Source organism: Aspergillus tanneri (genome assembly GCF_003426965.1).
Source record: "Aspergillus tanneri strain NIH1004 chromosome Unknown AapTan_8_pilon_pilon_pilon, whole genome shotgun sequence".
Taxonomy (NCBI): domain Eukaryota; kingdom Fungi; phylum Ascomycota; class Eurotiomycetes; order Eurotiales; family Aspergillaceae; genus Aspergillus; species Aspergillus tanneri.
Genome location: NW_022984635.1, coordinates 1,998,948 through 2,026,176, shown reverse-complemented (window position 1 = coordinate 2,026,176; position 27,229 = coordinate 1,998,948). Strand labels below are relative to the sequence as shown.

The 27,229-nt window shown below is 47.1% G+C and overlaps 10 protein-coding genes across 10 annotated transcripts; 6 read left to right on the top strand and 4 right to left on the bottom strand.

Annotated features, from left to right (window-relative positions):
- Positions 1-840: 840 nt before the first annotated feature.
- ATNIH1004_011282 (TauD/TfdA dioxygenase family protein) lies at positions 841-2,054 on the top strand (the record flags this gene model as incomplete). The annotated part of the gene is made up of 3 exons (XM_033575845.1): positions 841-928; positions 985-1,555; positions 1,625-2,054. The coding sequence occupies 3 exons, from the start codon at positions 841-843 to the stop codon at positions 2,052-2,054; spliced, it is 1,089 nt and encodes a 362-aa protein (XP_033421700.1).
- A 534-nt stretch (positions 2,055-2,588) lies between these two features.
- Positions 2,589-3,061, bottom strand: ATNIH1004_011281 (uncharacterized protein; the record flags this gene model as incomplete). The annotated part of the gene is made up of 2 exons (XM_033575844.1): positions 2,589-2,764; positions 2,824-3,061. 2 exons carry the CDS (start codon positions 3,059-3,061, stop codon positions 2,589-2,591), a joined length of 414 nt encoding a protein of 137 aa, XP_033421699.1.
- A 1,504-nt stretch (positions 3,062-4,565) lies between these two features.
- Positions 4,566-8,258, bottom strand: ATNIH1004_011280 (uncharacterized protein; the record flags this gene model as incomplete). Its single annotated transcript, XM_033575843.1, has 8 exons — positions 4,566-4,762; positions 4,828-5,657; positions 6,155-6,881; positions 6,933-7,273; positions 7,331-7,434; positions 7,489-7,594; positions 7,848-8,027; positions 8,098-8,258. The coding sequence occupies 8 exons, from the start codon at positions 8,256-8,258 to the stop codon at positions 4,566-4,568; spliced, it is 2,646 nt and encodes an 881-aa protein (XP_033421698.1).
- A 2,344-nt stretch (positions 8,259-10,602) lies between these two features.
- On the top strand, positions 10,603-13,476 carry ATNIH1004_011279 (sodium:solute symporter family protein; the record flags this gene model as incomplete). The annotated part of the gene is made up of 9 exons (XM_033575842.1): positions 10,603-10,724; positions 10,802-10,974; positions 11,030-11,536; positions 11,605-11,614; positions 11,676-11,710; positions 11,767-12,385; positions 12,440-12,986; positions 13,260-13,415; positions 13,474-13,476. 9 exons carry the CDS (start codon positions 10,603-10,605, stop codon positions 13,474-13,476), a joined length of 2,172 nt encoding a protein of 723 aa, XP_033421697.1.
- A 1,557-nt stretch (positions 13,477-15,033) lies between these two features.
- DYN2 (dynein light chain DYN2) lies at positions 15,034-15,635 on the bottom strand (the record flags this gene model as incomplete). Its single annotated transcript, XM_033575841.1, has 7 exons — positions 15,034-15,098; positions 15,146-15,215; positions 15,271-15,297; positions 15,355-15,389; positions 15,443-15,476; positions 15,531-15,553; positions 15,605-15,635. The coding sequence occupies 7 exons, from the start codon at positions 15,633-15,635 to the stop codon at positions 15,034-15,036; spliced, it is 285 nt and encodes a 94-aa protein (XP_033421696.1).
- Positions 15,636-15,922: 287 nt separating this feature from the next.
- mrd1 (RNA-binding ribosome biosynthesis protein MRD1) lies at positions 15,923-18,838 on the top strand (the record flags this gene model as incomplete). Its single annotated transcript, XM_033575840.1, has 4 exons — positions 15,923-16,150; positions 16,259-17,034; positions 17,319-17,565; positions 17,621-18,838. The coding sequence occupies 4 exons, from the start codon at positions 15,923-15,925 to the stop codon at positions 18,836-18,838; spliced, it is 2,469 nt and encodes an 822-aa protein (XP_033421695.1).
- A 930-nt stretch (positions 18,839-19,768) lies between these two features.
- Positions 19,769-22,230, top strand: abaA (transcription factor AbaA; the record flags this gene model as incomplete). The annotated part of the gene is made up of 3 exons (XM_033575839.1): positions 19,769-20,213; positions 20,269-20,445; positions 20,504-22,230. 3 exons carry the CDS (start codon positions 19,769-19,771, stop codon positions 22,228-22,230), a joined length of 2,349 nt encoding a protein of 782 aa, XP_033421694.1.
- Positions 22,231-22,607: 377 nt separating this feature from the next.
- XYL1 (aldo/keto reductase) lies at positions 22,608-23,686 on the top strand (the record flags this gene model as incomplete). Its single annotated transcript, XM_033575838.1, has 3 exons — positions 22,608-22,752; positions 22,817-23,604; positions 23,660-23,686. The coding sequence occupies 3 exons, from the start codon at positions 22,608-22,610 to the stop codon at positions 23,684-23,686; spliced, it is 960 nt and encodes a 319-aa protein (XP_033421693.1).
- Positions 23,687-23,893: 207 nt separating this feature from the next.
- On the top strand, positions 23,894-24,782 carry ATNIH1004_011274 (uncharacterized protein; the record flags this gene model as incomplete). The annotated part of the gene is made up of 2 exons (XM_033575837.1): positions 23,894-24,034; positions 24,120-24,782. 2 exons carry the CDS (start codon positions 23,894-23,896, stop codon positions 24,780-24,782), a joined length of 804 nt encoding a protein of 267 aa, XP_033421692.1.
- A 265-nt stretch (positions 24,783-25,047) lies between these two features.
- ATNIH1004_011273 (putative protein phosphatase PP1 regulatory subunit Sds22) lies at positions 25,048-26,443 on the bottom strand (the record flags this gene model as incomplete). The annotated part of the gene is made up of 7 exons (XM_033575836.1): positions 25,048-25,067; positions 25,114-25,516; positions 25,569-25,643; positions 25,709-25,987; positions 26,066-26,137; positions 26,220-26,251; positions 26,308-26,443. 7 exons carry the CDS (start codon positions 26,441-26,443, stop codon positions 25,048-25,050), a joined length of 1,017 nt encoding a protein of 338 aa, XP_033421691.1.
- Between the last annotated feature and the right edge of the window lie 786 nt (positions 26,444-27,229).

Sequence of the window (27,229 nt, the reverse complement as noted above, 5' to 3'; positions counted from 1 at the left end):
TTGACCTTGACCTTGCCGTGACAAACACCAGGAATCACAGTATCTCAACCAACTGAGTCTCTTGCATTCCTGTCTAGGTGCTCAACTATCTAAAGGATTGAGGGGTAGAATGGATCGGTAGATATTTCCGCACCGCCAAGTCGGGCGGATTATAGTGTTTCCGTAACAGTCAGAATTGCATGGAGATCAGGCACTGTAATAAAGGGAGTCACTTACCGAATGTTCGAGACATTTTAGGAGAGCATTGGAAATATTTCAGACATTAATAGATACCTTGATGCCCCAGTAGTTAAAATCGACATCGCGCAAGGCTAGGACTTATTACCAAACAAGGTCCAGATCAGACCTGTCATCTAATGGGAGCTGTTTTGGCAATTCTTGGGCTGTCCTACGTGGCTAAGCGTAGATCGCTAGTGTATTCCCCTCCCCCCTAAAAAGAAAATACAGCTTATAGGATACCTTGCTCTACCTTCTGAGCCATGAATGTTTTGAGACCACTTAACTCTCGACAGTTCACGAATTGGAACATAGTAGATGATGCTTTGCCAGATTTATTCGAACCATATACCAAGTGGCACATAGCATTCCCGTAATGCCACGACACTACGAGACCCACCCCGACGCATGCAGCCAGAGCATTTCTCTACCGCATATAGCAATGGGAGGCTGATCTTCAGGATTAACTCCCTCCCTCGCTTCCTCTTGGGTCTCGACTTTCAGCTGAGCTCTCTGATCACATGGTTTCTGACTCCACCGACGTAGCCCCCCTTTCTCTACTTTCCTCTCTCGCGACCTTCGTCTATCCCCTTATAATTAATCAACACTGAGAACAAAAATCAAATGCGTATCCAACCTCTAAAGCGAGCGCCTGGAGCTGCGGTAGATTTTGGCGTGGAAATAGACGATGTAGACTTAGAAAACATTACAGGTAAGAGCTGAGGAATTGTTACAGCTGAGGAAAGGTTGGTAATAACCATTTCACAGACGAGGAGTTCGCCATTATCCAAATTACCCTGTACCACAAACATGTTGTGCTGTTCAAGGACCAGCAAAATATTTCTCCTCAGGCGCAGTACGAATTCACTAAACGTTTCGACCCAGCTACAGACCAATATGGTCATGGAAAGGAATCTCGCAACCAGATAAAGCGCCAGCTCCTGGGCGTGCCGGGCCAACCTCAGGTTATGGTGAAAGGCAATGGTTTTCTTGAGTCGTATCAAGGTCTCGAGAATGTAACCCTACATCACCCCAATCACCGTAGATTTCATCGTGATCCTCTCCCTGAGGAGAAGGATCATCTGTTTACGCGATTCTTCCGCTGGCATATTGATGCCGCTCTATATGACCTCTACCCGCCCAAGGTAACAACCCTAATGGCTGTACGGGTGCCCAAGGGCCCTCGACAGATGATCTCGTATGACGATGGCTCGGGAGACACCCTCGATGCATCGCTGGCTCCGACGGCATTTGTTAGCGGCCAGAAGATGTTCGAGATGCTTTCTCCCGAGGAGCAGGAATTTGCTAAAACAAGTAAAGTGGAATATGCACCGCATCCGTATGCCGCGCTACATCATAGATCTCTCTCTATCCGAACATGTATGTCCACTAACCATGCTGCTATTAGATACCTCTGGATGTCCAAGGCCCGAGCCTTCCCCACTGGTCTGGGCCTGTACAGTGAAGGTCGTGAAATTCCTGACTCCGACCTGCCTTCCATCGACCCATCCAAAATCCAGATCTTGCCCATGGTTTGGAAGAACCCTGTAACTGGCAAACTCTCGCTCCAAGTCCATCCATCTTGCGTGCGGAAGATCCATCTCGCCGATGGCAGTGTGATTAATGATCTGGCGCGCGTTCGAGACATTATCTACAAGTTACAACGTCCGGCTATTAGTCCGCAATATGTCTATGCACATGACTGGTCTGAAGGAGATATGATACTGTTCAACAATCATGGAGTTCTCCATACTGTTGTGGGTACCTTACAGCCTAATATGCTCCGGGTGTTCCGACAGTGCAACCTGGCGGCGTCAGAACCTCCAGCAGGGCCGTAGCGCTCTCATTTGTCTATATCCATGCTTAGTATATTCAGTGATACATATTCTCTCTTGATTATCAACAAGCTGAGAACACATGAAATCTCTTAAATATTCTAGAAGGGTTGGAAAACCATGCGTTTCAAGCATTATTGTAGTAGGATAAAAAACTATACGACATATAGTTTATTCTATTATATAGCCTCAACCATTGTGCAGAAGGCTACAGCAGCGACGCAACGGCAATACACTCCCCTCTCCGACATGCTGATAGTTTAATATTTTATCCACGAAAACGAACACTCAAAATTCCCAAGGCTCTGAGCTTTTTATTCATCATGAGGCGACGTAAGTCCAGCAATTGACTGCTTAAGGATCTGGTGAAGAACTAAAAGTCGATCTTGGAACAAAACAAGTTCATTCCATGCATCAGCGTCATGAACCGTGCTTGGAAGGGATCTAGGTGTTTCATTTGGTAAGCTGGGACAGAGAGTAGCCGTTAAGTGTTGATCATCGTCGATTTTTCTTTCTGGACTCGGATCAAGCTTTGCATCATCTATACAACTTAATTATGCTGGATTCTTTATAAGGCATAGGATGCACGTCGTTGAGTTTAGTGCAGGAGAGGGTTATCTCACGGTGTTCTGACTGTATCTCGGGCAAAGGAGTCAAGGTTGCCCCTCTATCATCGGGCTCCGGAGTGTAGCAACTCATATCAGATGGAGTTCCTGTCATTCTATATGAGCAGATATTATGTTGACAGTTAGCTTGGGAAGAGTTAACTCACTCGGTTCTGGACTCTCTGCACGGTATTTATCGCGAGGTCTTTTATCCCACTCTGTGCCGTATCGACTGATAGAGCCTGTAATGCGATTGGAGCCGATAGAATCCCGAAAGGCGGTTTGCTTTCCCTGAGCAAGTCGTTTCTGCTGCTTTCGGATCATGGATTGGACTGCTTTGGTCTTGATGTTTTTGCGGATATGCCAAGCTGCGAGACGGTCTTTATATTGTTTTCCCCTGGACATATTGATTGTTAGGGAAATTGATTATAGGCCTGATTTGCCCATCGAAAAATAGATCACATAGGGAAAAGAGGATAAAAGAGAGTAAGGAAGACAAAGAGACTGTGATAATTAACACTCTGTCCTCTTGAAGAAGAAAGGGATATCAAAAAATTATGCACACTGAAATTGACCATGTGAGACTGGCCCGTACGCGTAGTGGAGTTTTGCATACGGAGCCCAAAGAGAAAGAATGGAGAGACCAAAAGGAAGTAGGAGGAAGAAAGAAAACTACAGAAAGGTGAGACAGTACGATGCAACAAAGTTATAATCATGTTGCATGATCCTTTTCACATCTCGAAGCGTCAGTTTGTTATCGCGGTGAAGTTGCTCGATGGCCGGCCGATATTCGTGCCAGTCGTCAGATCTGTGGGTACGAAAGCCGGCCGAAGAGGAAGAGGTAGAGTGGGCGACCGATGGACCGATAGAACCTTCCATCATGAAGAGACCACTGGGGTCTCTCTGTCGATTATACTCTGGAGTCTTCGGGAGGAGAGGTGTTGACTGTGAAACGAACGGAGGGAGCAGGAGCATAGACCAGGACGAGCGGGGGCAAAGAGAAAACAAAGACGGCGGGTAACGAGCGAGGGACAGGAGAGAGACGGACAGGGAGAAACCGCAGAGAAAGAGAAAGGACTCTGTATTATGTAGGTATAGAGTTGGAGGCAGTAGAAGAAGTGACTCTGAGTAGCCCGTTGGGAGGTGACAGTGGAAGAAACGATGATGTCGTTGGGCCAGGAAGGCTGCCAAGGAGTTTGGAGTCACTCCATTACAAAGAACCTCAGAATTGATCATTCAGTTGATAATAATATTAATATCAGTAACCAGGTCTGGACAGTCTACAGATTGTAAGTATGCATGTAATGCAATCTTTACCGCGCCCACATATACTAGTGGTAATAATTAGTAATGTTTAGGGAGCATGAATCATTGAAACTGTGGTAGTTGCAGCTAGTGCAGTGCTAAGATGATGCAAAATAAAAAAGGCAAAATGGTTCGCCGCTAAGAAGGAAAGTACCGCCAACAACATTCGCCTACCCTTTTCGCAACCTGTTGCTAGGAAGCCCTGCGGTTGTCATCCTGGTTTCCTTGGCCCAACCAGGCATCCGGGTCAGGGGTCTGTGTACTCTCGTCACGTCTTGGCTACCGGACTTTGGTACGGACTGGAAAAGAGGGGAGGATACATCTGCTTGTGCCTCTCCAAAGTCAGTAATCCCTAGTACCTATGGGCACTAGTAGTATGTATCGTATACAGTATAAGTATAATATACGATTATATACATAGTCCTCTATATATTACCAGTATAGAGCTCGGCACAGAATTCTGCAGATCAGATAAGCCATATTCCAGTCCAAATGAGACCAATCCATCTGACAATATTCAAGACTAGAGAGACTTCGGAGGGACTCTAAAAAATACAAAATATTATAATAGCAAGTACTCTAAACCTAAAAGCATGCCTTATACCTATTTGATCTTGATCGGGTTGACCGCCGTGGGGATGGCTGTAGGAGGGACCAACGTCTTTGAATTGACGCCTTTGACCTGCCAGGGAAAATGGCCTGGAATTTCTCCATCGCTTCCTGCAGGGCTAGCTTTTTCTTCATTAAGCTCCTGAGAAACTTGTCTTCTGTCTCGGAATAGGACCTTGTTATTCGGGTGATCTTGTCAGGTTCTCTGTGAACTTGTTCAGTCCGGGTAGATCTTTTTCTGGATCTTGTTATTGGACCGATCGGCTCTCCAGCGTGAATGTTGTCGCTGCTCAACGGCCCTGGTTTAAGCAAGGACTCTAGTGCATCAGTTGCTGATGGGGTTCGACATCTTTGTTCTCGGGTCTCCGTTGATGAAGTTTCTAATATGATATTGACCTGGTCCGTGTCTGTATGCTCGTCTGCACTGGAGTTTATTTCTTCACTATCCGGAGAATTGTCGACATGGAGGATCCCAGGCACAGGTGAGACTTTAGTTTCTAGAGAATATCTGCAGGATTCGGGTTCCCTGGATTCCTTCGCATCCCTGAGGTCTGATTTTTGCCCGCCGAATCCAATTAAGGGGATAGTATCTCCTTGCAGTATCTCCGGATCGATTGGTAAAAGGTCCGGGCTGGTGTTAGGTGTTGAAGGCTCTGACCCGCATCTTGTAGTGAGATCATGAAGGGTAGACGAGTCCGAGACACAAAGAGTTGAATCGTCCTGGGAAGAGGAGTTGATATTATTAAAGAGCCCACTGTCGTCGTTGGCCTTTAATGTTGGCGCTATTATGTACCCTAGAGCTGGCTCCTCCACTGCAGGATACGATGAGGCCTTTGCAGCATGACTCCAAATTTTGACATTTAACTCCGTTGAGTTAGCCAACGGTGGAGTTCGAAGATCAGTAGCAGAGTTTGGAGACTCCCATTGGACGATTTGAAAATCTCCACGACCAAGTCGCCTTCTTTTCTGATCCTTTCGCCTAACCTGCGGCTGTCGTCGCTTCCTTTCGGTACTGGCAGATACATCGCCTTGTGCCGAATCTTCCTTTCCAAAGAAATCAACCGAAACGTCCGCTTCATCCCAGATGCTTTATGCAGACCATGTGTATCACTCAAATGATAGCGAAGTTGAATCTCAGAGTCGAACTTGATTTGGCACATTGGGTGCGAACAAACATAGTTCCCGTACATCTTCTGTATATCTTTATTGACATGATCTCTCAATTCGTTGCTCCGTTTCCAGGCATTCATGCGCTGTGAAGGGAGAAGGCTCTCATTGCCGAGGCATAAAGGACAATACCCCGGTCGTATAAGGGTATAGCAGTATGTAATTATTTCGCATCGCCTGGAAACATCGCGTATAAGATGGGTGTTGCAGTGCTCTTCCCACTTATCCATAGTAAATATATCAAAGCATTCGTAGCAGTAATTCAGCTGGCTCTTTTTACAACCTAAGGCCCGGCAGCGTTCCTTGATTTGGCAATCTTGAACATGATTAGACCGCCGCGGGCGAGTGAGGCTAATAATATATTAGAAATCGGGATATGGAAGAGGTATAAACCGTGATTCAGGGGAGCTGACTTACCCATTTAAGCTACAACCCCCCACTGGACATCTTCCATTGACGGGCTCCTCTCCAGGCCGGTAGAAAACATTATAGTCTTTGGTGCAATAAGATAATAGGTTCTCAACCATGGAGAGCGTCTCCTGATAAGAGAGGAGCTTGTCTGACGGCATCATCTCAGCAACACGCTGGCGATCAGGCTGTGCCCTGAAAAGACAGTGTGTAATATCATTATACACGATAACGTCAGAAGCCTTTCCTCCTGATTTTACCTGCGTCTCTACACGGCTTTGAATCCACTCGTCTCGGTATTTAGCTAACTCCGTATTGTAGAGACGAGTTTTCAAGACTTGCACTTGCTTCTTTGTAAGTTTAATAGCAAATTTGTCGTCTTCATCGGCACCATCAAGATCTTTATCCTCATCCTCATCCTCATCTTCATCCTTTATTTTATCACTATCATTGACAGCCTGCTGCGCGGTGAGTTCTCGAAGCCTCTGTTCGAGATCTTGCAAGTCTTTGTTTTGTCGAATGGCATGCTGTCGCTCCGCTGGCAATTGTCTCGGATATCCTATTGCACGATACTTGCCCACACCTCTAAGGTATTCAATGTGGTCGAGGCGCATGGCCTCTCCGAGGAACGCATCCATGCTGCTCAGCGCCGAGGTACTATCTATGTAACTTCTCCCGAAAATATTGGGATCCTTTTGGGTGAGGATCTGACTCCTTTCTGCTTCGGTTGCCACTTCTGTAAACAAAAATTAGATTTGTGCTAACCCAAAACCAGGCTGAAACTTACTGTCAAGCCTATTAGCAAGCCCCCGCCTCAAAGTGTGAATCGTAATGATCTCTGGATATCCAGCGTTGCTGACAACTGCTCTAAATAAACGGCAGAAACACTCTCGGGTCCATGGACTTTTTGATATTCCACCAAATCTGGTCACTCTCCGTAAAACAGGCTCCTTGGCCACAGAAGGATCCCAAAGGAGAGGTGTTGGCTCATTATGATCAGGATTCCACCTTTTTAAGGACTCCAGCGAGTCCATATGCAGAAAAGCACCATCCTGAAATGCCATTTCCAACAGGAAGGCGACTGGATTAAATCGTAGCTTTCCATGCTCCCTCATCGCGACACGGAAACTGAGCTTATACTATTAGCAGACAAAGTAAACTTGGGAGTACTAGGGCGAAACATACACTGTGTTCTTGGGATTATCATTATTTTTAACCCATATCTCGCTGAGACGAAAGAAAAGCTCAATCTCGCCGTCTGGTCTGCGATAGATGTAGAGTTCAATGTCCTATTACAAGTCAGCATAAATCAAATTAATACGGAGCAAGCCTGGGAAGCATACTTCGTATCTCAGTCCACGCACGTCCGCTTTCGACGTGTCAGGTATAAATGTGCCAATTCGAGCCCCTGAGTAGCAATATATAAGAATGGCGAACGTCAACTGCACTCTGTACCTCGGGTGAATAAAAACGGGGTCATCATCATTCCACAGCGAGACAAGAATATTTGTGAGATCACAGTGCGTGAACATGTGCTTTGCCCTTTTTTTGTCTTCAATAATTTCGTCTTTAACAAGAGATTTTGCTATCCACTATTCTTAATCAGCACTCTGGAGTAACACTTCTTAATAAATAAATCACAAACCCTATACACATCCTGAGTATCCTTTTTATCAAAAACCGACTTTGAAGGCGTGCAAACCCGGCAAAGAATCGCTCGGCAAAATTCAGCACGGAAGACTTCGTAGGACGCAGCGAGATCATTCCGTGCGAAGAGAAAATGTAAAACCGTATAAAATCCTTCACCGTCGCAAGATCAGGGGCTGGTTGTCCTTCGTGAAGGCCTTCACCTCGGAGCTCCTCATCTTCTTCGGATGCCCATCTAAAAAGCAAGTGAAATGGAGAGTCAGCAGTACGGACAGCAGGAGATAAAAGGCAAAAACAACACTTACAAGACATAAACGGACAGAACCTTGTCCTGGAGACTGAGGGATTCGTCAGAATAATAATATTCACAGCGATGCTGGTCTTGCTCCCGGTTCGCTCCTCGAACGTAGCCGTTTGCTGCCGCAACAGCCCGTCTGTCAACTTTTTGTTTTCCTCCCTTGGACATTGTGGTGGCAGAATCCAGGCTAATTCTTTTATTTCAACGGTATCGTCGACCAGGAATAATCGTAGTTTGGAGAGCTCAGAAAATAAATATGCAGCCTAAAAGAAGAGAGAAAAGGAAAAAACACGTTGCACGACCTCAGGAGGCTTCAGGGGGGAAAAAGAGAGAGAAGAGAAACGGACTTCGTCCCCCATTTCTCGGGGGACAGCTGTGGGCCAGCTTTCCACAGCCATGCCTGTAATCTCGTTTAGCCAGTACATCCTAACCGTCTTGGTGAAGCAACTAAAGAGCCGGCGTCGGCACGAAGAGAGTATGGGTGAGCGAAGGGCGAGCGAGGGTGATTGAAGGTGAGTTGTTGGTGATGATGGGTGAGCGAATCACCTTTGAGGGTGATTAAGTCACGTGCATCACCCTCCTCACCCTCTTAAAGCGGCAACGGCCGAATGAGGCAGGAGGGAGGTGCTCGCAGTTTTTTGCACGTTAGATTTACCTAACTATACGTGGCGCTGTATAAACATTAAAGCAATTTTGTAGCTAATCCAAACCTAATTATTATTTATCCATCCATTCTTGCTCACAGAGATGCGATAGTCCTTTGGTATATTATTATACTACTAAGATTAATAATTCTTACTAGCCAGAATAATCTATGGTGGTAGCACCTATCCAGATATATTAATTGCAATAATAGCAGTAACCCACTTCCTATTACCAGGCTGGGTTGCTTTAGCTTTGCTTTGCCTTGTTTTAGAACCACAAACAACTTTTGAAGTTAATATAACACTTATTTAAAAGCCTGTCTCGTCTATATTATAAATATCTTCCGTACAGATCCCATACTGTTGTATAGTGGCCCGGAACCGGTTAAACCACTCCTAAATAATCGCTGGATCCTTACATTTTGCCCGTTGATAATTATACCGTCTGGTGTATTTTGAGCGGATTTCTGGGTGGCAACTAATAAATCTTGATACCCAGTGCACTCTGATAGCTGAAGTAGATGGATTTCGCGCAGAGAGAAGTAGCTGGGCTAGGTAGCGTACAGTTAATATCCGGGGAGGCAGGCCACGACAATCCATATCTATAATCCATGAAATAAGGGTTGACTCCTTAGTGTTTAATAATTTTCGACTATTTGCAATTAATTCCTTTCGAGCAGTAGAGCCATTAAGACGTGTTATTAAGGTTCTTGGAGGGATATTAAATGCCTTAGCTGCAGCAGTTTTAGAAGCAAAAAGGTCTTTTTTATAAGCATTGATAGCTAATTGTACACGGCCTTCTTTCGATTTATCAGCCATGGCTCTATGGTTGTAATAATAAGAATAATTTGAAAAGCTTCGTGGTGAGCGCGCAGTTTGGTGGGGACCGCGCAGCTCGGTGGTCAGTCACGTTAGTTACGATCATAAGCAGGATAAACACCCTTGCTCAAGAGTAGATTCGACACTTGTTCACTGTTCTTTATCTCTCTCTCTCTGGGCACACAGCTTTACGACGGCCAGTTCTACTCCATTAATGCTCATGTTTGACTTTGACTCATCTTAGCCTGGATGTTGGATGTAGGGTTAATATACTGGCCATGAGTTCCCCGGGCTCTGTTATCCTGGGGGTAGTGGGGATGTGGGAATCCATTAGTTGGGGGCTTCGAGTAAGCAAATGCGTTATCATTATCTAGGAGATCAGTTGCGGCTCCGAGAACCTCGAGCTTCCCATGACAGGATTGAAAACAAGCTGCTGTTTCCATGGAACTCAGGGAGGATTCGAAGTCCTTATCAACCACCAACTTTCACAACGACCCGCCGCCAATCGTTGTGCCGTCCAGAACTTGGACAGGCCTCCACTGATAAGGAGCCGCCAATGATGAATCGGCGGTCAATGATAGGGAGCCTTTGGGACCTGATTCGAACTGCAATTGGCGATGAATCAAATTTGATGGTTTGGAGTCAACACGTGCTCTCCGATTACGAAAATGAATTCCTTATCGTCGCGCACCTTGCTCGCCGACGGCCTTCGTATTCCATTATCTATCTAGGTACTGACTGACATAATTCTGAACCGACGTTCCAGACATGTTAATCAGTTTGATGTGTGCGAGGTCGGAGGGTCTCACAGTCCTCTGTTCCCCCTGCTCACCTGTATATCAATCGATACCATCCTGTCTGGCCATTGAATGTTTCTCCTTACGCTACTGGTTACACAAGGTCATTTATCGGCTCCTTGCACTATCCCTTGCTTCCAAACTAAGTGTACTTGAGACCAATTGTGACTTTTATCTCTTTCGGAACGGTGCTGTCCACCTCGATCCTCACAGCAACATATTCCATCATTTCATCTTCACACATAGCTAGCTATGGCCTCAGATGTCGCCAAGTTTGCTGCCCCCCTGTCTCAAGGGTTTGGCTATGGTATCATTATCGGACTAGGCTTTGCGTTTGCACTGGTGATGATATTCATCACGTGGGCTCTAAAGAGGTATGCGCTACACTGATTGGGGCAGCTGCCAATTCAAGTCTAATTTTGCATTGATGCTAATGAACCGGGTATGCTAGATACCAGCATGAAGTTCAAACCTCTGAAATGTTCTCAACAGCTGGAAGGTCTGTGAAGTCCGGCCTGGTCGCGGCTGCGGTCGTTAGCAGCTGGACGTGGGCTGCAACTCTTCTTCAATCGTCCGCTGTGGCTTATAAATATGGCATATCGGGTCCTTTCTTCTATGCCTCGGGTTAGTCTAATTGGGACAGACTTGTTACATAACACAGCTGACAATGCTTTAATAGGTGCCTGCGTACAGATCATCCTGTTTGCTACTCTGGCTATTGAACTCAAGAGGCGAGCCCCGAATGCACACACGTTTCTAGAAGCTATTCGCGCTCGCTACGGAACAGCCGTCCATGTGGTCTTTATTGTCTTCTGCTTAATGACCAATATTCTTGTTACTGCTATGTTGCTTACTGGCGGTTCGGCCGTCATGACATCTCTGACTGGGGTTCATACAGCTGCAGCCTGCTTCCTGCTCCCCATTGGCGTTGTGCTTTACACTCTGTTCGGCGGTATCAAGGCCACCTTTATCACGGACTACATGCACACAGTGGTTATCATTGTAGTTATTTTCATCTTTGCATTTTCCGCTTATGCAACAAATGATACTCTTGGTTCTCCTGGGAGAGTGTACGATGCGCTAGTTGCGGCCTCTAAACTTCATCCCGTTGAAGGAAATGCTCAAGGCAGCTATCTTACTATGAGATCGAAGGAGGGGGGTATATTCTGGGTTATAAATCTTGTCGGTAAGTACGATTTTTTTTAATTTTTGTTTCATTCCTTTGTTTTAAGCTTTGCTGATGAAATAATTTAGGCAATTTTGGGTGTGTAGATCTTTAACCGTTGAATATTCAATACATGGTCTGCTAACACTTGGCTTAATAGCACTGTCTTCTTAGACAATGGATATTATAACAAAGGTATGTTGCGATACTAGACTCTCAGGACATGACCTTCAGTGTGCTAATATCCGTAGCTATCGCGGCACACCCTGTTCATGCTTTTCCCGGCTATGTCATCGGCGGCCTTTGCTGGTTTGCCATTCCCTGGCTTTGTGCCAGCACTATGGGCATTTCGGCTCTTGCTCTGGAAGGGTCTCAGCGCATGAGCTCTGAAGACGTCACTGCAGGACTTGTCCTTCCATTCGCTGCTGTCAACCTATTGGGATACAGTGGTGCCGTATGCACCACACTCATGATCTTCATGGCCGTCACGTCCGCTTTCTCGTCACAGCTTATTGCGGTATCATCCATTCTTACCTATGACATCTACCAAGCCTACATAAATCCTTCAGCGAAGGGGAAAAGACTGGTTTGGATTTCCCACATGTCCTGTATACTCTTCGCCATTGTGATGGCGGGTTTTGCTACTGGGTTGTACTACGCCGGCATCGGCATGGGCTACCTCTACCTGCTTATGGGTGTCATCATTTCTTCTGCCGTGTTCCCCGGTGCCATGACCCTCGTCTGGAAGGGACAAAACTGGATCGCTGCCTCCTCTTCACCTGTTCTCGGTCTTGCAATGTCTTTGATTGCCTGGCTGGTCACAGCAAAGAAGGAATCCGGCGTCCTAACCGTTGATTCTACGGGCGCAAAGTATGTCCCTCTCACCTACTTCTATGTAGAGGCTTCCTTCTAACAACCAGACAGCTACCCAATGCTTGCCGGAAACGTCACCGCTCTCCTCAGCCCCGTCATTTTCTCCCCTATTCTCACGTATGTCTTCGGCCCCCAGAACTACGACTACGAGTCCATGCGCGCCATCCGCAAAGTCGACGACACCGACGTCGCCGCTGCCGCGCACATTGATATCGAGCTGATTCCGGGCGAAGCCACCATGACCAACGCCGAAAAAGAAGAAGAGGAACAACGCAAGTTGAACCGCGCAGCATTATACTCACGCACCCTGACAATCGGAATGGTGATTTGCTTCTTGCTGCTGTGGCCGATCCCCATGTACGGGACCTCGTATGTCTTCAGCAGGAAGTTCTTTACTGGCTGGGTGATTGTTGGCATTATCTGGCTTTTCGTGACCACATTTGGCGTGGTGGTGTTCCCGCTGTACGAGGGACGGAAGAGCATCATACGTACGACCCGTTCTATGGTTCTGGATGCTATGGGCAGGAAATCAAGGGCGCTTGATGGACAGAAGGGGTATGACGAGAGTCCGTCGGGAGTCGCGACGCCCACGGAGAAGGTGGAACCTAAAGGTGTTTAATGACACTGGTCATAGCGTGAGCATGAAGGATGTCGAAGCTCATTAATTATATTTAATATCTTTTTTTTTTTTTTTTAATGTTATACCCCATTTGTTATACTATGATATACTCGGGTCCGAAATCCAAAGTAATAAATAGACTAGGCTTGCACAAGAAATTCACCAATTAAAGTAGGTATCTCAGACGATTTCATAAAAACACAAGACGCAGAACAAACAATTAACCATAATAACCTAATCACTTGTATGTAGGAGGAGGTGGTGGACCTGGTGGACCTGGTGAACCTTGGACACCTGGGGGACCCATGGGAGCTGGTTGGGAATACCCATAGTAAGCTGGAGCCTGAGGAGGCGGCGCCGGTCCAGGCGGTACCCCTGGTGGAGGACGAGTATCGGGTGTTATATCAGGTCGGTCACTTGATGGTATTAGTGAGGATTTTTCTACAGCTTATATTGGGAAGACCAGTGAGCCAGTATGGAAGGTATAACATACCCTAGATCCTGGGTAAATCGACATGTGTAGCAGGTTACTTCCTATGGAATTTTAGTATAACATTATAATATTCATAGACGAATTCAACAATAGACCCTCCCAGTAGAAAGTGGAATGATAGGAATACATACCTTATATTTATTGCACGCCAACGGAATCGCAGGCTGGAATGGGTGGTTAGTCTGATAGACGAGATCTAAACCAAGGCCAAGTAAACATACAATAAAGCAAATAGTGAACCAAGGCCTAAAACAATTAACGTTAATAAAGCATTCCTCAATGAAATGGGGACTCACCATCGTGTCACACAATGTCCATTCCAATGTTGACCTAAGCACTTAGTCAGATCAGGTACAGACAGATAACTAGTTACCTAAATAGAGTACGAGAGTAACCACACTAACAATTATAGCAGTAAGCACGGACATTCTCGTATCCTTCCAGCATGGAAGTGAATTCTAGATTCTGTCAGTTTAGGTGGTCTGCAATACAAGCGCGTAGGCAACCAGGACGGACCCAAGACGACAGAGAGTACGAATAGTTGTCTATCTGTCTATCTCGGGAAGGTCGGAGAGCTCAACATCTGTGATAGAAACGGTCCAGTTGACACTGCTAGCACGTACCGTGTGTTCCGAAGGTAATGCAGATGGCCATAATGGATGGCTATCGCTTCCCAGTGTCTCTGATGTTGTCTTGAACAGGATGATAGGATGCTGTGGAAGTGGGCGTTGGAAAAAGTAGGGAGTAGGCAGCGCCGATTCTAGGGGCTGACGTGTGGCGTTGTGGCTTGGCACTTGGCAGTGATAGGTGCGGAGTACGGAGTAATAGGAGTTTCTAGTGCAGGAAAGTCTGGTTATAAGATAGATTCTTAATTATTAAATAGCTGTTTAATGAGGGATATAGCGTCAAATGATTGGTTTATAAGAAATATAAATATGTAGTATTAGAACCTTATTATAACCAGAGCAACCGGGGCTATGTAAATATATATTAAACGCGCTTGGATAGCTAATGATTTGTACAATAATTAGGTATTGAAATCCTGTCAACCTCCTGTAAATGTAAATATGCACAGAACAATATGTTCAGGATGAACAGGTCCTAATCCTGCGGTCAACTATACTCTATCAGCACTTGCTCAAGAACGTACATCGCTACTTCAGCAAATGAAATATGTGTGCTAAACTTTTTCGAAGTTACTCATAAGTTGAACCCGAAACCAGGAAAAAAAAAAAAAAAAAAAAAAAAAAAAATGAAATAAAATAGGTGATGAACGAAGATATAAATAAAAATGTCGCTGAAGAAAGTAGAAACCCATCCAATTTGCTGCCACAGCCCAACTCCAGATATACGATTAAGCGACGATCATGGATCTGGAATAAGATATAATCTCGTGGCATGGCTTTTCTCTCGGCTCCGCTCTGCATGTTCCACCGTTCTGGTCTCGTCCAGACACGGAACCGGATAATACGCTCAAGGACCAGACTTTCGTCTGAATCATATAGCGAATAATATCCATTGCCGGTTGACTGTTTATTGGGTCTTAAAGAGAAGAATGGCGCAGTGTCCCAGGTAGAAGTAAATAAAGTGTTTCGTTTCTGAATTGAATTAGCGGTATCCAAGACATATGCGTCTCGAGACGTACCGTGCGTCACAAAACTGCCAAAGTTTCTTCCAACCACACAATGCCATGTTGCTCCTTTGCGTGAGTCAAACTGTAATCGGTGAGCCACGTCCAGGTCACGGAATGGTTGAGGAGAGGGGTCGGACTTCTTTCTTGATGTACTGAGCGATATCCTACAAATAGTTAACTTGATTAACCCAGTTTATTTCATCATGACAACCCAGACTAACCTTTTCAATGTGGTATTTGTCCATCGCCTCAATCGCTAAGAAATTAGTAGTTGGCCACTCTGGTTGAACTGATTCTAAGCATCCATACCGACTTCAACAGCTTCTTGCTGCATATCATCCGTCTGCCACATTATGAGCGTCAATCCTCTAGTACCACCATATCAAAACATCCTTACCATATCAACGGACTTGATTTGCGCTAGACGTCATGTTAGCTCTTCGGGTCACATTGCCCAGATGGAACACATACGCTCAAGCTTGTCCTTCTTCTCGGTAGCCATTTTGAAGATCGAATAGAGTGGTTGATAGACTTGGATAAGATAATGTAGCCTAATGAAGAGACCGTTCAAATTCTCGACTGTCTCTAAGACAATGGGGAGTCGGGATGTTTTGCGCGCGAGGAGGAGCCTCCGCGTGGACAAGCACGGGCCAAGTCCATGACTCTCACCGCCCTCGGTACTATATAGTACTACATAGCCAAAAAAAAAAAAAAAAAAAAAAATTTTTTCTGGAATCTTTTCCATCCATTTTCCGTGGCATTGGAAACAAGCCACTGGACACACAAACCATGGAGAGTACAAGAGTATTTGTTTCTGGCCTTCCGCCAACATTCTCCAATGACCAACTTAGGAAGCATTTTGCCACTCGCTTCCAGGTCACCGATGCTCATGTCTTGCCCAAACGCAGGATTGGCTTCGTGGGTTTTAAAAGCTCCGAGGTCGCTCAGGAAGCCGCTCGGTATTTCAATAAGACATACGTGAAGATGTCGAAAATCTCAGTAGACATTGCTAAACCGGTATGTGGCTCACTTGCGTTGGACTACTGCCTCCTTACCTTTTCCTTATTCACTGTTGCGCACGCTGACCAGTAAAGGTCGTCCTTAGACTGACCAGAGTTATCTTAGATCGATTCCGAGTCTACTCGTAATGCTGACAAGTCTGGCAAAAATAACAAATCCAATGATATCCCCACAGATGGCACGCTTAAGCGTAAACGAGATGGAGAAGATCTTCGGCAGGACCCTAAGTTGCAGGAATATCTCTCTCTTATGCAACACTCGTCCAATACTAAGACCTGGGCCAATGATGATATATTCAACCCTACTGCAGAAGAATCGAAGAAGGATCAGCCTGCTGAAGCCGCTGAATACCCACAAGATCTCACTTATGCCCAAAGGAAACGAGCGAAGGTCGCATCTCAAGGCGTTGATGGCGAGCTACCGGCTAGCAGTCATCAGGGGCGTGCCTCTCCTGAGCCCATGATTGTGGACGAAGGAACGAGTGGGCAATCTGCCGAGCATGTAGCAGAACAGGATGACTCGACTGCTCCCAAGCCCGAAGAGCAGCCCGTATCTGACTCTGATTGGCTTCGGTCGAGGACAAGTCGTCTTCTTGATCTTCTGGACGATGAGGAGCGAGCAGAATTTGATTCTGCCAAGCAACAGAAAGCAACTACTGCCTCTGAGGGGCCAAAGCCTGATCTGAAGGCACCCTCTTCCAAGCCTGAGGATAGTGCGTTGCCACCTGATACTGATACTGCTAAAACGGTTGAAGTACCAGAGGTGGATATGAATATCGAGAACATCCGTTTATCCTCACGTCTCTTCGTAAGAAACCTGGCTTACGACATCAAAGAGTCTGATCTTGATCCGTTGTTTGCTCCTTTTGGAAGATTGAAGAGGTGAGTTTATTTTTACTTTTATTTTTCATTTTCTTTCTTGCCCCAAGCCTGTCAAATATGAGACCCTATGCAAGTATCCATTTTGAGGGGTTGTTTAAATGATGATATTCCTGATAGGGACATCAGATGCAAAAGCAAATGATGTGAACAGGATAGAGAATTTTAGTAGATGCCTCTTATTATCTGAAAAAGCAACTTGCACGCCTCTGATATTCATTTGTGAAAACACAGTACCCAATGAGTATCTGCTAACGTTTTCAGATCCATGTCGCATTCGATACTAGGTCCAGCACCAGTAAGGGATTCGCTTACGTTCAGTATGTTGACCCTGATGCAGCTGTAGAGGCTTACAAAGGCCTCGATGGGAAGCATTTCCAGGGTCGCCTGCTCCACATCCTGCCAGCTTCGGCGAAGAAATCTTACAAAATTGACGAGTATGAACTGTCAAAATTACCCTTGAAGAAACAAAAACAAATTAAGCGGAAGATGGATGCTTCTTCCGCTTTCAGCTGGAACTCTCTCTACATGAATGTGAGTTACCTTGGGACAGACTTGGATATACGACGTGCTAACAAACCTCATACAGGCTGATGCTGTCATGTCCTCAGTAGCGGAACGACTAGGTGTCTCGAAGTCTGATCTTCTAGATCCTACTTCAGCGGACGCTGCGATAAAGCAAGCCCATGCTGAAACACATATTATCCAGGAAACAAAAGCCTACTTCACTGCGAATGGGGTCAATCTTGACGCATTCAAGCAGCGAGAACGTGGAAACACGGCGATCTTAGTAAAAAATTTCTCATATGGCGTCAAAACTGATGACCTCAGGAAGTTGTTTGAACCGTATGGTCAACTCACCAGACTGCTAATGCCTCCCAGTGGTACAATAGCTATTGTTGAGTTTACGAGACCTGATGAAGCGCAGAAAGCCTTCAAGGGTCTCGCTTATCGGAAACTCGGGGATTCAATTCTCTTTCTAGAAAAGGCACCCAAGAACTTATTTGAGGCGCCACCAGTCCTGCAGAAATCGGCCTTGGAAACCAAGGCTGTCACGCAAGGGTTCTCGACTGCCGACACTTTTGCGGCAGGAGAACCTGAAGAAGTGACGACCACTTCAACTCTATTCGTAAAGAACCTTAATTTCTCCACAACAAATGAAAAATTCGTGGAAGCCTTTCGGCCGCTGGATGGCTTTGTGTCTGCTAAGGTCAAAACCAAGCCTGATCCTAAGAAGCCTGGTCAGACACTCAGTATGGGCTTTGGATTTGTGGACTTTAGGACGAAGGAACAGGCCAAGGCTGCTCTTGCTGCCATGAAGGGCTTTAATCTGGATCAACATGAATTGGTAATTAGGACGTCTCATAAAGGTCTGGATGCTGCCGAAGAACGAAGGCGAGAAGATACTGCGAAGAAAATTGCAGCAAGAAGGACCAAAATCATCATCAAAAACTTGCCATTTCAGGCGACCAAGAAAGACGTCAGATCACTCTTTGGGGCCTATGGACAGCTCCGCTCTGTGCGGGTGCCTAAGAAATTTGATCGGTCTGCTCGTGGTTTTGGTTTTGCCGACTTCGTAAGCGCTCGCGAAGCGGAAAATGCCATGGACGCGCTGAAGAACACCCATCTCCTGGGGAGAAGATTGGTGTTGGAATTTGCAAACGAGGAGGCTGTCGATCCCGAGCAAGAGATCGAGCAAATCGAAAAGAAAGTAGGGGAACAGCTGGACAGGGTCAAACTACAAAAGCTCACGGGAACTGGGCGCAAGAAATTTACTGTAGGGGCCCAGGAGGAAGTCGAGGACTAAAGTCCCTTCTCCCTGCGGATAGGGACGGGTTGCAATGGTGTGGTTTCCGTGATGTCGCCCCCTTGCTTGGCTGATGTTGAGTGCGGAAGCAGGTCAACACGTTCTTGCTGTCACTGCATGCATACGCGTTCCTGCAGAGCCTCTGTCGCCTCGTGCATCTTAATCGAGCTTTCATGGTCTCATCCCCAATCTGGGGCTTCTCATGCCTTGCCAATTCTAGAGTTCTCTCCCTCTATTTTTTACACCATCTAGTATCTTATGAACCCTGGATATCAACCAGCTAAGGGCCCAAGCTTGGTTTGCTTCCTACATTCCCGTACACCATTTTGTAAACAATGTCACATTCCTCAACCATGGCAATAGGTGCCGTTCGTTGGCTGCGTTGCATTCCTAAGGGTGGTCTCTGCCACACTGTTGCTCGCCATTACTGTTCTGTATCTGCTTGGTTAGTGACAATCAATGTTCGCTCTGGTAGGGGAAGCACAAAACCACGGAGCAGCTGCCCCTTGCATCGAACTCCGCTGGTGCATTCGTGCACTTTCTTCCCTCCTGATTTGCTGTAACAAGGCGGCCACTGGTTTCTTTCCCTCATCTCTCTCGTCGAGACGCGTGAAGCTCAAGACAAGGGACCCCGCCTTGGACAGTATAGGTGGTCCTCGAGGGGGTGCTATCTAAACAAGCAGCGTGATCCAGCAATGTAACTGCTCCCCTCTAAGGGAGGAAATGAATTCCTATAAACACCATGCTTCTTCGCTCCCACATTCTCTTTCTCAAGTTCTTACATTCTCTTCCAGCATTTACGTTCTTGATCGCTGTTTTGCCATCGCAGTGCCGTCTGCCTGGCAGTAAACATTTCGCGGCCTTTGAGCTCCCTTTGCTTTGGAATCTGTCATTCTTCTGGGAGCCTATTAGTCCTAAGTGGTCCGCTTCATGGCGACTGACTGGCAACCCGGCTGCATGGTACCTCCCAATCCACCAGCACTTGAGAGTATATCAGCCCATTCAGACCGGGCTCTTCAAAATACCTCTGGGAATGTACAATCATATTCGGACAGCTTAGCATACAGCGATACTACTGTGCGGGATGGCCATCCGTCACAATATGCCGTCAAGTACCCTCAGCACCCTCCGGTCCCAACCCACCCATTGCAAACTGCTCCCAGTCTCCATCATCCGCAGGTCCTTGCCAATCGATTCCAAGCGAAGAAACTGAGACGTTTGCAGTCATTCGGACCCAGTCTAGTTGGGCCTCGTAGAGCAAGAAGCTATTTGAAATCTCAAAAGTATCTGGAATATAGGGCACGTCCTCGACGGGACACGGGGAAGGATGGAGAACCCGTATGGTCAGACGAGCTCGAGGATGCTTTTCAACAAGGTGGGATGACCCTGCTTTCCTTGCATACAGGACAACCGAAACTAACCCTGCTTAGCTCTTGAGGCAAATCCTCCAATGGGTAGAAGGAAGTGGTCTGAACGCGGGAAATCGTATGGCCGAAACGAGCTGATTGCCGAATTTATCTACAAGGCCACGGGCAAAAGGAGAACTAGGAAGCAAGTCTCCAGTCACTTACAGGTCCTTGACTCTTTTCTCAAAGGAGATCCGGATTGTAAGTCACTTTATGGCATGTTGCCTTAAGATCCAGACAGCTAACCACTTTGGTCCAGGGGAAAGGCTGGTGCGAGAACAGCCCGCGGATCGTTCGGGCAGTCACACTCATTCGATCGGTCCCAAATGGAGGAACCCCGTAGAACATCCTCTGTCAAGTCACTATGGGCACCATCTGCACAATCCCTACAATGATCACTTGAGAATGGTGCAGCCCTATGCCGGGGAGTTACCACCCCCCCACTTCGTTCTGAATCCAACCATGCGAGACCCCACAGTCAACACGGTCCATGGTCTTAGCTTTGAGATGTGGGTGAACGCTCCAAATCGGCATGATCTTATCGAAAACGCTCTACATATATACACGCGCCTTCAAGTAGACCAACGTCTTCCCATTGCGCCGCCAGCCCCATTGGAAAACCTCACGGGCTGGCGTACTAGTTTTCCTTATCTTAGTTCGTTGATGGCAGACCTACGCCGTCCATTGAATTGCGAGATCGTTTACCTCGAAGCCAACCTTGACTTGATGGACGATTTCCCTCCTTCTGGCTCCAGACTAGGGATCCAGATGGAATTAGATTTCGCACATCCCGCTACAAATGATGCGCCTATGGTTAGCCACATGGAGAATTGGACCTGCAGCACCTATATATATGATAATGGTCAGCGAATGACACATGCTAATAAGAAGCTTTCTAAGCCGTCGTCGACCAAGGTGACGCCGCTTTTTGAATCTATGTGGTGGGCTAAGCTTTTTACCCAGCTCACTCAAGAGAAGCAAGTAGCGGAAAAGCCTGAACAACAAGAAGCTGCTGATGAGCAATCAAGGCAGTTCTTCCGCACGATGTCAGCGGTCCAAGAGATCAGGGCCACACCTCCGGCTCCTCGGCGACACTCACATTCGTACTCTGGGCTGCCCGAGGAGGAAAGTGTGCCAGTGGTCATCTTGCTCTGGAAATTCCGCCAGACAAGGCCTGGGGAGGTAGGAACGACGACATGGCGGAAGCTGATTCCTCCACCAGATCGAACCACGACGAATAGCCCCCGGCCAGCAACCGGAATCGACCTCCCACCCTTGTCACTTGACTCGATCTTGTTGAACAAGCCGGCTCCCAGCGTCTACAATGCTCCTCAGCACCACGACCTGCTGCATCATACTGGGACCTCACAACCGCCGTGGCCTCTTTATCAGCCACCGCAGGAGAACATGTTCGGCTCAACTGGGAACTTTGATTTTCTAAACTCAATTACCAAGGCAGAGGATGGGCTCGGGGACAAAACGGCGGTCACGTCAGTAATAGATTCGTTTCCTAACTTACCACCGCAAGAAACCAGCCAGCCAGCTCACCTCAACGGCTCCAGCGGCGGACCCGTGATGCTCCACGTCCCCGACATCCTGTCCCATCCGAATCTCAGCGGATACAATATGGGCCATGATGGACACTACCAGGACAATGGAAATGTGTTGAACAATATTTTTGGGTCTGGATCGCAGTCAATTGACGAGATGGGACATAGTCATGCGGCATGGTCCACACCGTCGACGACGATCCCCGGCGACGTTGGCTCCAACAACTACACTCATCTCCAGTTTCCATCATCCGAGAGCCAAGTTCCCGTGTCACGAGAATCGCACCAGTCGAACACTTTCGCGGAGCTGATAGGACCCGATGACCTGATCGATAAGCTTGTTGGACATATTCCCGGTGATCCTGGTATGAATGGGGCCGGTCCCGATCATGCCAATTCCGCGTATACCGAGACGAACGCGGTCGAGACGGTCTAATAAAGACGCGAAGGAGAGTGGACACGGGGGACATTGGTTACTATTTGATGATGATAATGGCAGTAAAAAGTGTATACTAATATCCATTTTGGAGGACGTTTCGAGTGATGGGTGTATTTTTATTGAGGATATCAACCGCAGTTATTTAACCATGGTTTCATTGCGTAATTTAATTTAGCCAGGACTTTAGCCGGTCCCAACTTTTCACCATTTGATTTAGCCTCACCATTTCCGGCTGTCTTCGCATTCATCCTGAGGAACTAAGGGAGAGACAAAATTAAAAGGAAAGTACAAAATAGATGAAAACTATAGCGCAGGTCTCCTGTCTTCTCTCCCTGTTCTCCCTCTACTCCCTGCGTCCCGTCCACTGAGTCATAATGGCTTCCCCCACTATCAAGCTGAACAGCGGACATAACATGCCCCTCGTTGGGTTTGGTCTCTGGAAAGTGAACAATGACACCTGTGCCGACCAGGTCTACGAAGCTATCAAGGCCGGATACCGTCTCTTTGACGGTGCTTGCGGTATGTTACATACATAGCATCTAGTATCTTTTTCCCGACTAACACACCCATCTCCCGGGTACAGACTATGGCAACGAAGTAGAATGCGGCCAAGGCGTCAAGCGCGCACTTGAGGAGGGTCTCGTGAAGCGCGAGGAACTCTTCATCGTTTCGAAACTCTGGAACAGCTTCCACGAAGGCGACCGCGTCGAGCCCATCTGCCGCAAGCAGCTATCCGACTGGGGTGTTGACTACTTCGACCTGTACATCGTGCACTTCCCCATCGCCCTCAAGTACGTGGACCCAGCCGTGCGCTATCCTCCCGGGTGGATGTCTGAGTCAGACAAGTTGGAATTCAGCTCCGCCACGATCCAGGAAACCTGGGCAGCGATGGAATCTCTCGTCGACAAGAACCTTACCCGCAGCATCGGGGTAAGCAACTTCAGCTCGCAACTTCTCATGGATCTCCTGCGTTATGCGCGCGTGCGCCCGGCGACCCTGCAGATCGAACACCATCCGTATCTCACCCAGCCCCGATTGGTCGAGTATGCCCAGAAGGAAGGAATCGCCGTCACGGCATATTCGTCTTTCGGGCCGTTGAGTTTCCTAGAGTTGGAGGCCAAGCGAGCGCAAACCACGCCGCCGCTGTTTGAGCATACAACGGTCAGGTCCATTGCCGAGAGATATGGGAAGACTCCGGCGCAGGTACTCCTGCGGTGGGCTACGCAGCGTAATATCGCTGTTATTCCGAAGTGTAATAATCCGGCGAGGTTAGCTCAGAATCTGGCTGTTACGGGGTGGGATCTCGATCAGAGTGAGCTGGAGGCGATTGGCTCGTTGGATATTGGATTGCGGTTTAACGATCCTCCCAGCGTAAGTTACCCTTTTTTATTAGTGATTCATCTTGATGTGGACTAATGGCTGTTAGTATGGTATCTACGCTCCGATCTTCTAGAGTACATGTCAGGAATACCCCTAGTCTGTCGATATAATAAAATAGATAGAATGGGCATATAATGCATAGTATATTCTTCTAAAACAATGTAGACGTATGAATCAACGATAGTACAGAGAGCGATAAGATAAGATCGCGCCAAGACCCGATATGCAAGGTTCTCCAACTTCAACCAGACAGACACCTCACACCAACGCAACCCACAGCATGGCCAAACCACTCGGCCGTCTGGCCTCTGAATCAGTGCATGTTACCATCAACCCGGCTCCTCGGTCCATCTCCGAGAGCAAACTGGTCTTATCTGCACTGCAGAAATACGGCGAGGTCGTCACTTTTCGCAATCTCAAGGTACATAGATCCCACTAATCCTAGCACTACCAATTATTCCTATCCTATCATTTACTCTACTAACACATGGCTATAAAATGAAAAGTACGACAAAACACATACCTCCCCCACCGCATCCCAAAACACAATCCTAATCTACGACTCCCCTCAATCCGCCAAATCCGCCATCGCCGACACCCCTCTTTCCATCCCCATTCCGTCCTCCTCCTCCCCTTCCACTTCTATCACGGAGAGACCCTCCCGGGTTGACCCCTGGAGCACATCACCAGGATCAGACACCCCCGCGCCACGGACCCGTCCGCGGATACTGACCTGCTCCCTCCAACCATCACGACATAACCATATGTCGGCGCTGAATCGCAACCCGTGCTATCGAGGATTCTACGTCCAGGGGGATAGTTACCATGCGGTGGATTTGATGAAGACGGGTATCCCGCTGAAGGAGTTGGCAGATGTGCCGGTTCGATGGAAACCGGCGCATTCGAAGGGCAGATGGAGAGAGCATGTCGGACTGTCGTTGCAGGAGATGTATAAGGAGGGGTTTAGACTAGAGAAAGCGAAAACGAAGCAGGAAATGGACACGCAGGAGGAATTGAGGCTTACGGATGGGATGGCGGGGATGGATGATGCGAAGTATAAGAGGTATACGCGGGAGACGGATAATGCGAGGAATATTGAAGGGTTGGATATGGATATCAGGGGTAGGATGAGGAGGTGGAAGAAACGAAAACAGAACCAAAAGGGTTGATTTTATGAAGAGTTCTCATGGGGAGTCCCCCCATCCTTCCTCCACTTCATCCTACCCCTGTGTGCTTGATATATCTATCTTGAGTTATCTTGTGGCGTTCAGATTATATAGAATTGTTTTGTGGCGTAATTTGGGACACCGTCTGTCAGACACGTTGGATATACCCCTTGGTTTCTAGATATACCATTTCTTGATTAATTTAGTATGCGATATAAATGGACTGCAGTCCATGCCGTAGTCAATCCAAAACCAGTACTTCCATATATTAGGCAACTCGCAAATACGCTATATCCGTTAGCATATTTATAAGCCAAAACATAGATACACTTACTAGCATCAATCTGCATGATCTGTGGGATAGCCAGCCGCACTTTATTCCGATATAAAGCCGGCGCCCTGGTCTGCAACGGATTACCCTCAAAATACACAGTCTTCAGGTTCTCCTTATCCTTCAGCTCGCGCTCGACCTCCTCAAAGCTCGACAGTTGATTGTTGGAGCCCCATAGCTCTTCAAGTTTGTTTAGTGCTGAGAGGTGCTCGAGCTTGGAGACCTGGTTATTCGAGAAGTCCAAAACGCGGAGGTTGGAGTTCGACTCCAGCCCACTTAGGTCGGTGATGGCATTATGCGATACGTAGAGTTCTTCGAGGTTCAGAAGATTGGAAAGGCCGCTGATGCACGTGAGTCGATTCGATTGAATGGAGAGAATTCGAAGGTTCTGGAGCGCATCCAGGTTCTGGTCCTTGTTAGACAGGGAAATGATAAGGATCACAAGGTGGCTTCTGTACCTTCAACTCTGTGATTTTGTTCTTTCCCAACCATAGTTCTTCCAGCGAGGTTAGCGTTTCGAGGTTCTCGATTTCCTAGACCATGTCAACCATCGTCACCTTTATTATCCATAACCCTTGAACAGAATTGCCCAACATACTCTGATCCTATTCGCTCCCAACTCCAGATTCCTCAACAGTGTAAGTCCCTCTACCCCCTCAATCCGCGATATTTTATTTTGCACGAAATACAGATCCGTCAGTCCAACAAGATGGGAGATATTCTTGATATGTTTGATCTTATTAAAGCTGAGATCCAGACTCGTCAGTCCCCGGAAGTCGTCAAGTCCCTTGACGTGTGAGATCAAATTATCATAAAGATCGAGATCAAGCAAAGAGGCTGCGACGTTGGAAGGAAAATCGATGCGCGATATTTGATTCTGCCGAAGACATATCCTCTACCAAAGCAATATGTCAATCATCATCCAGGCCCATCACTCAGAATACCAATCACATACCTGTACTTTATGGAATCGTTCTAGCCGTAGAGCAGGGATGGAAGTTATGCGACAGTGGACAAGGTCGATATCCTGTTGTACCGGTGAGCTTCTGCGAAGCAGACGCGAGTCTAACGAATAATCAATTGAAACAAAGGATCACAGATAACCATACCTCTGTGTCCTTATCCTCATCTTCAAGTAAATCTACACGCAGGTATTAGAGAACCCTAAGCCTGCTGCATACTTGTTGCAAGACTTACCCTCATCCGCGTTGATTTCCTCCACAGGGGGCGCGTCAGAATCCGAATAACCGGGATCCTCTAAAGCCTCTGGGTTGGTAATGGTGGCTTTCGGTTCGACTCGCAACTTCCCGTCCCATCCTTTGCTGTCCTTCATTGTTGCGGTGATGAAGGTGCTGTCGGTGGGAGACCGACGTGGTGCGGGGAGCTTTTTCTAGCACAAAGTGGGTCGGGTTACAGTATCGGAAGAGCCCAGAGGATAAGAGGTCCAGAAAGAAAGAGCGAATAAATGCAAGCAAAGAATATCTGGTTCCTAGAGGCGACGTTTGACGGAGATGGTCGACGGTTTGGATGGGATGCAGAAGAATCGATGCTCATGAAGAATAAATGGATCAGAGGTACTTGAGGCAGAAATGCTTGGTCCCCGCGGCCTCCTGTTTCGTCCGCTCGCATCATTCATCACATCCACACCTTACAATAACATGACCTTAGATTACTTAAAGCGCTAGAGACTCACGGATGCTGTATTGAAGAACAATACTTTTCTATGTACAGCACATACGCTAAGGATACATATACATAGCAAGGCCACCAATAATCAAGATCTTGGATCAATGAAAACCTATTAAAGGTACCAGAAACAGTGATATGCACACTGCGACATATATGACATGTCACCCGCTAGTGAGGTCTCCAAAATAAATCATGGCTGACAGGATGCGCTGGCTTGGGGTCAAAGAACGAGAAAGGAAAATAGATAGAACAGCAGTGTCAAGCCCCTCTGGGAAATGCGTTGCAGAGAGGGAAAGGAAGAAGGGAAAAAAGGCAGGCAGATGAGAGAGAATGGGTAAAAGAGAGAATGTAAATCAACCAAGTGAGTATACATGAGATCAGCAACATTTCAGCTGATTGCCAAAACTGACGCCTGCAGAATGCAAAATAA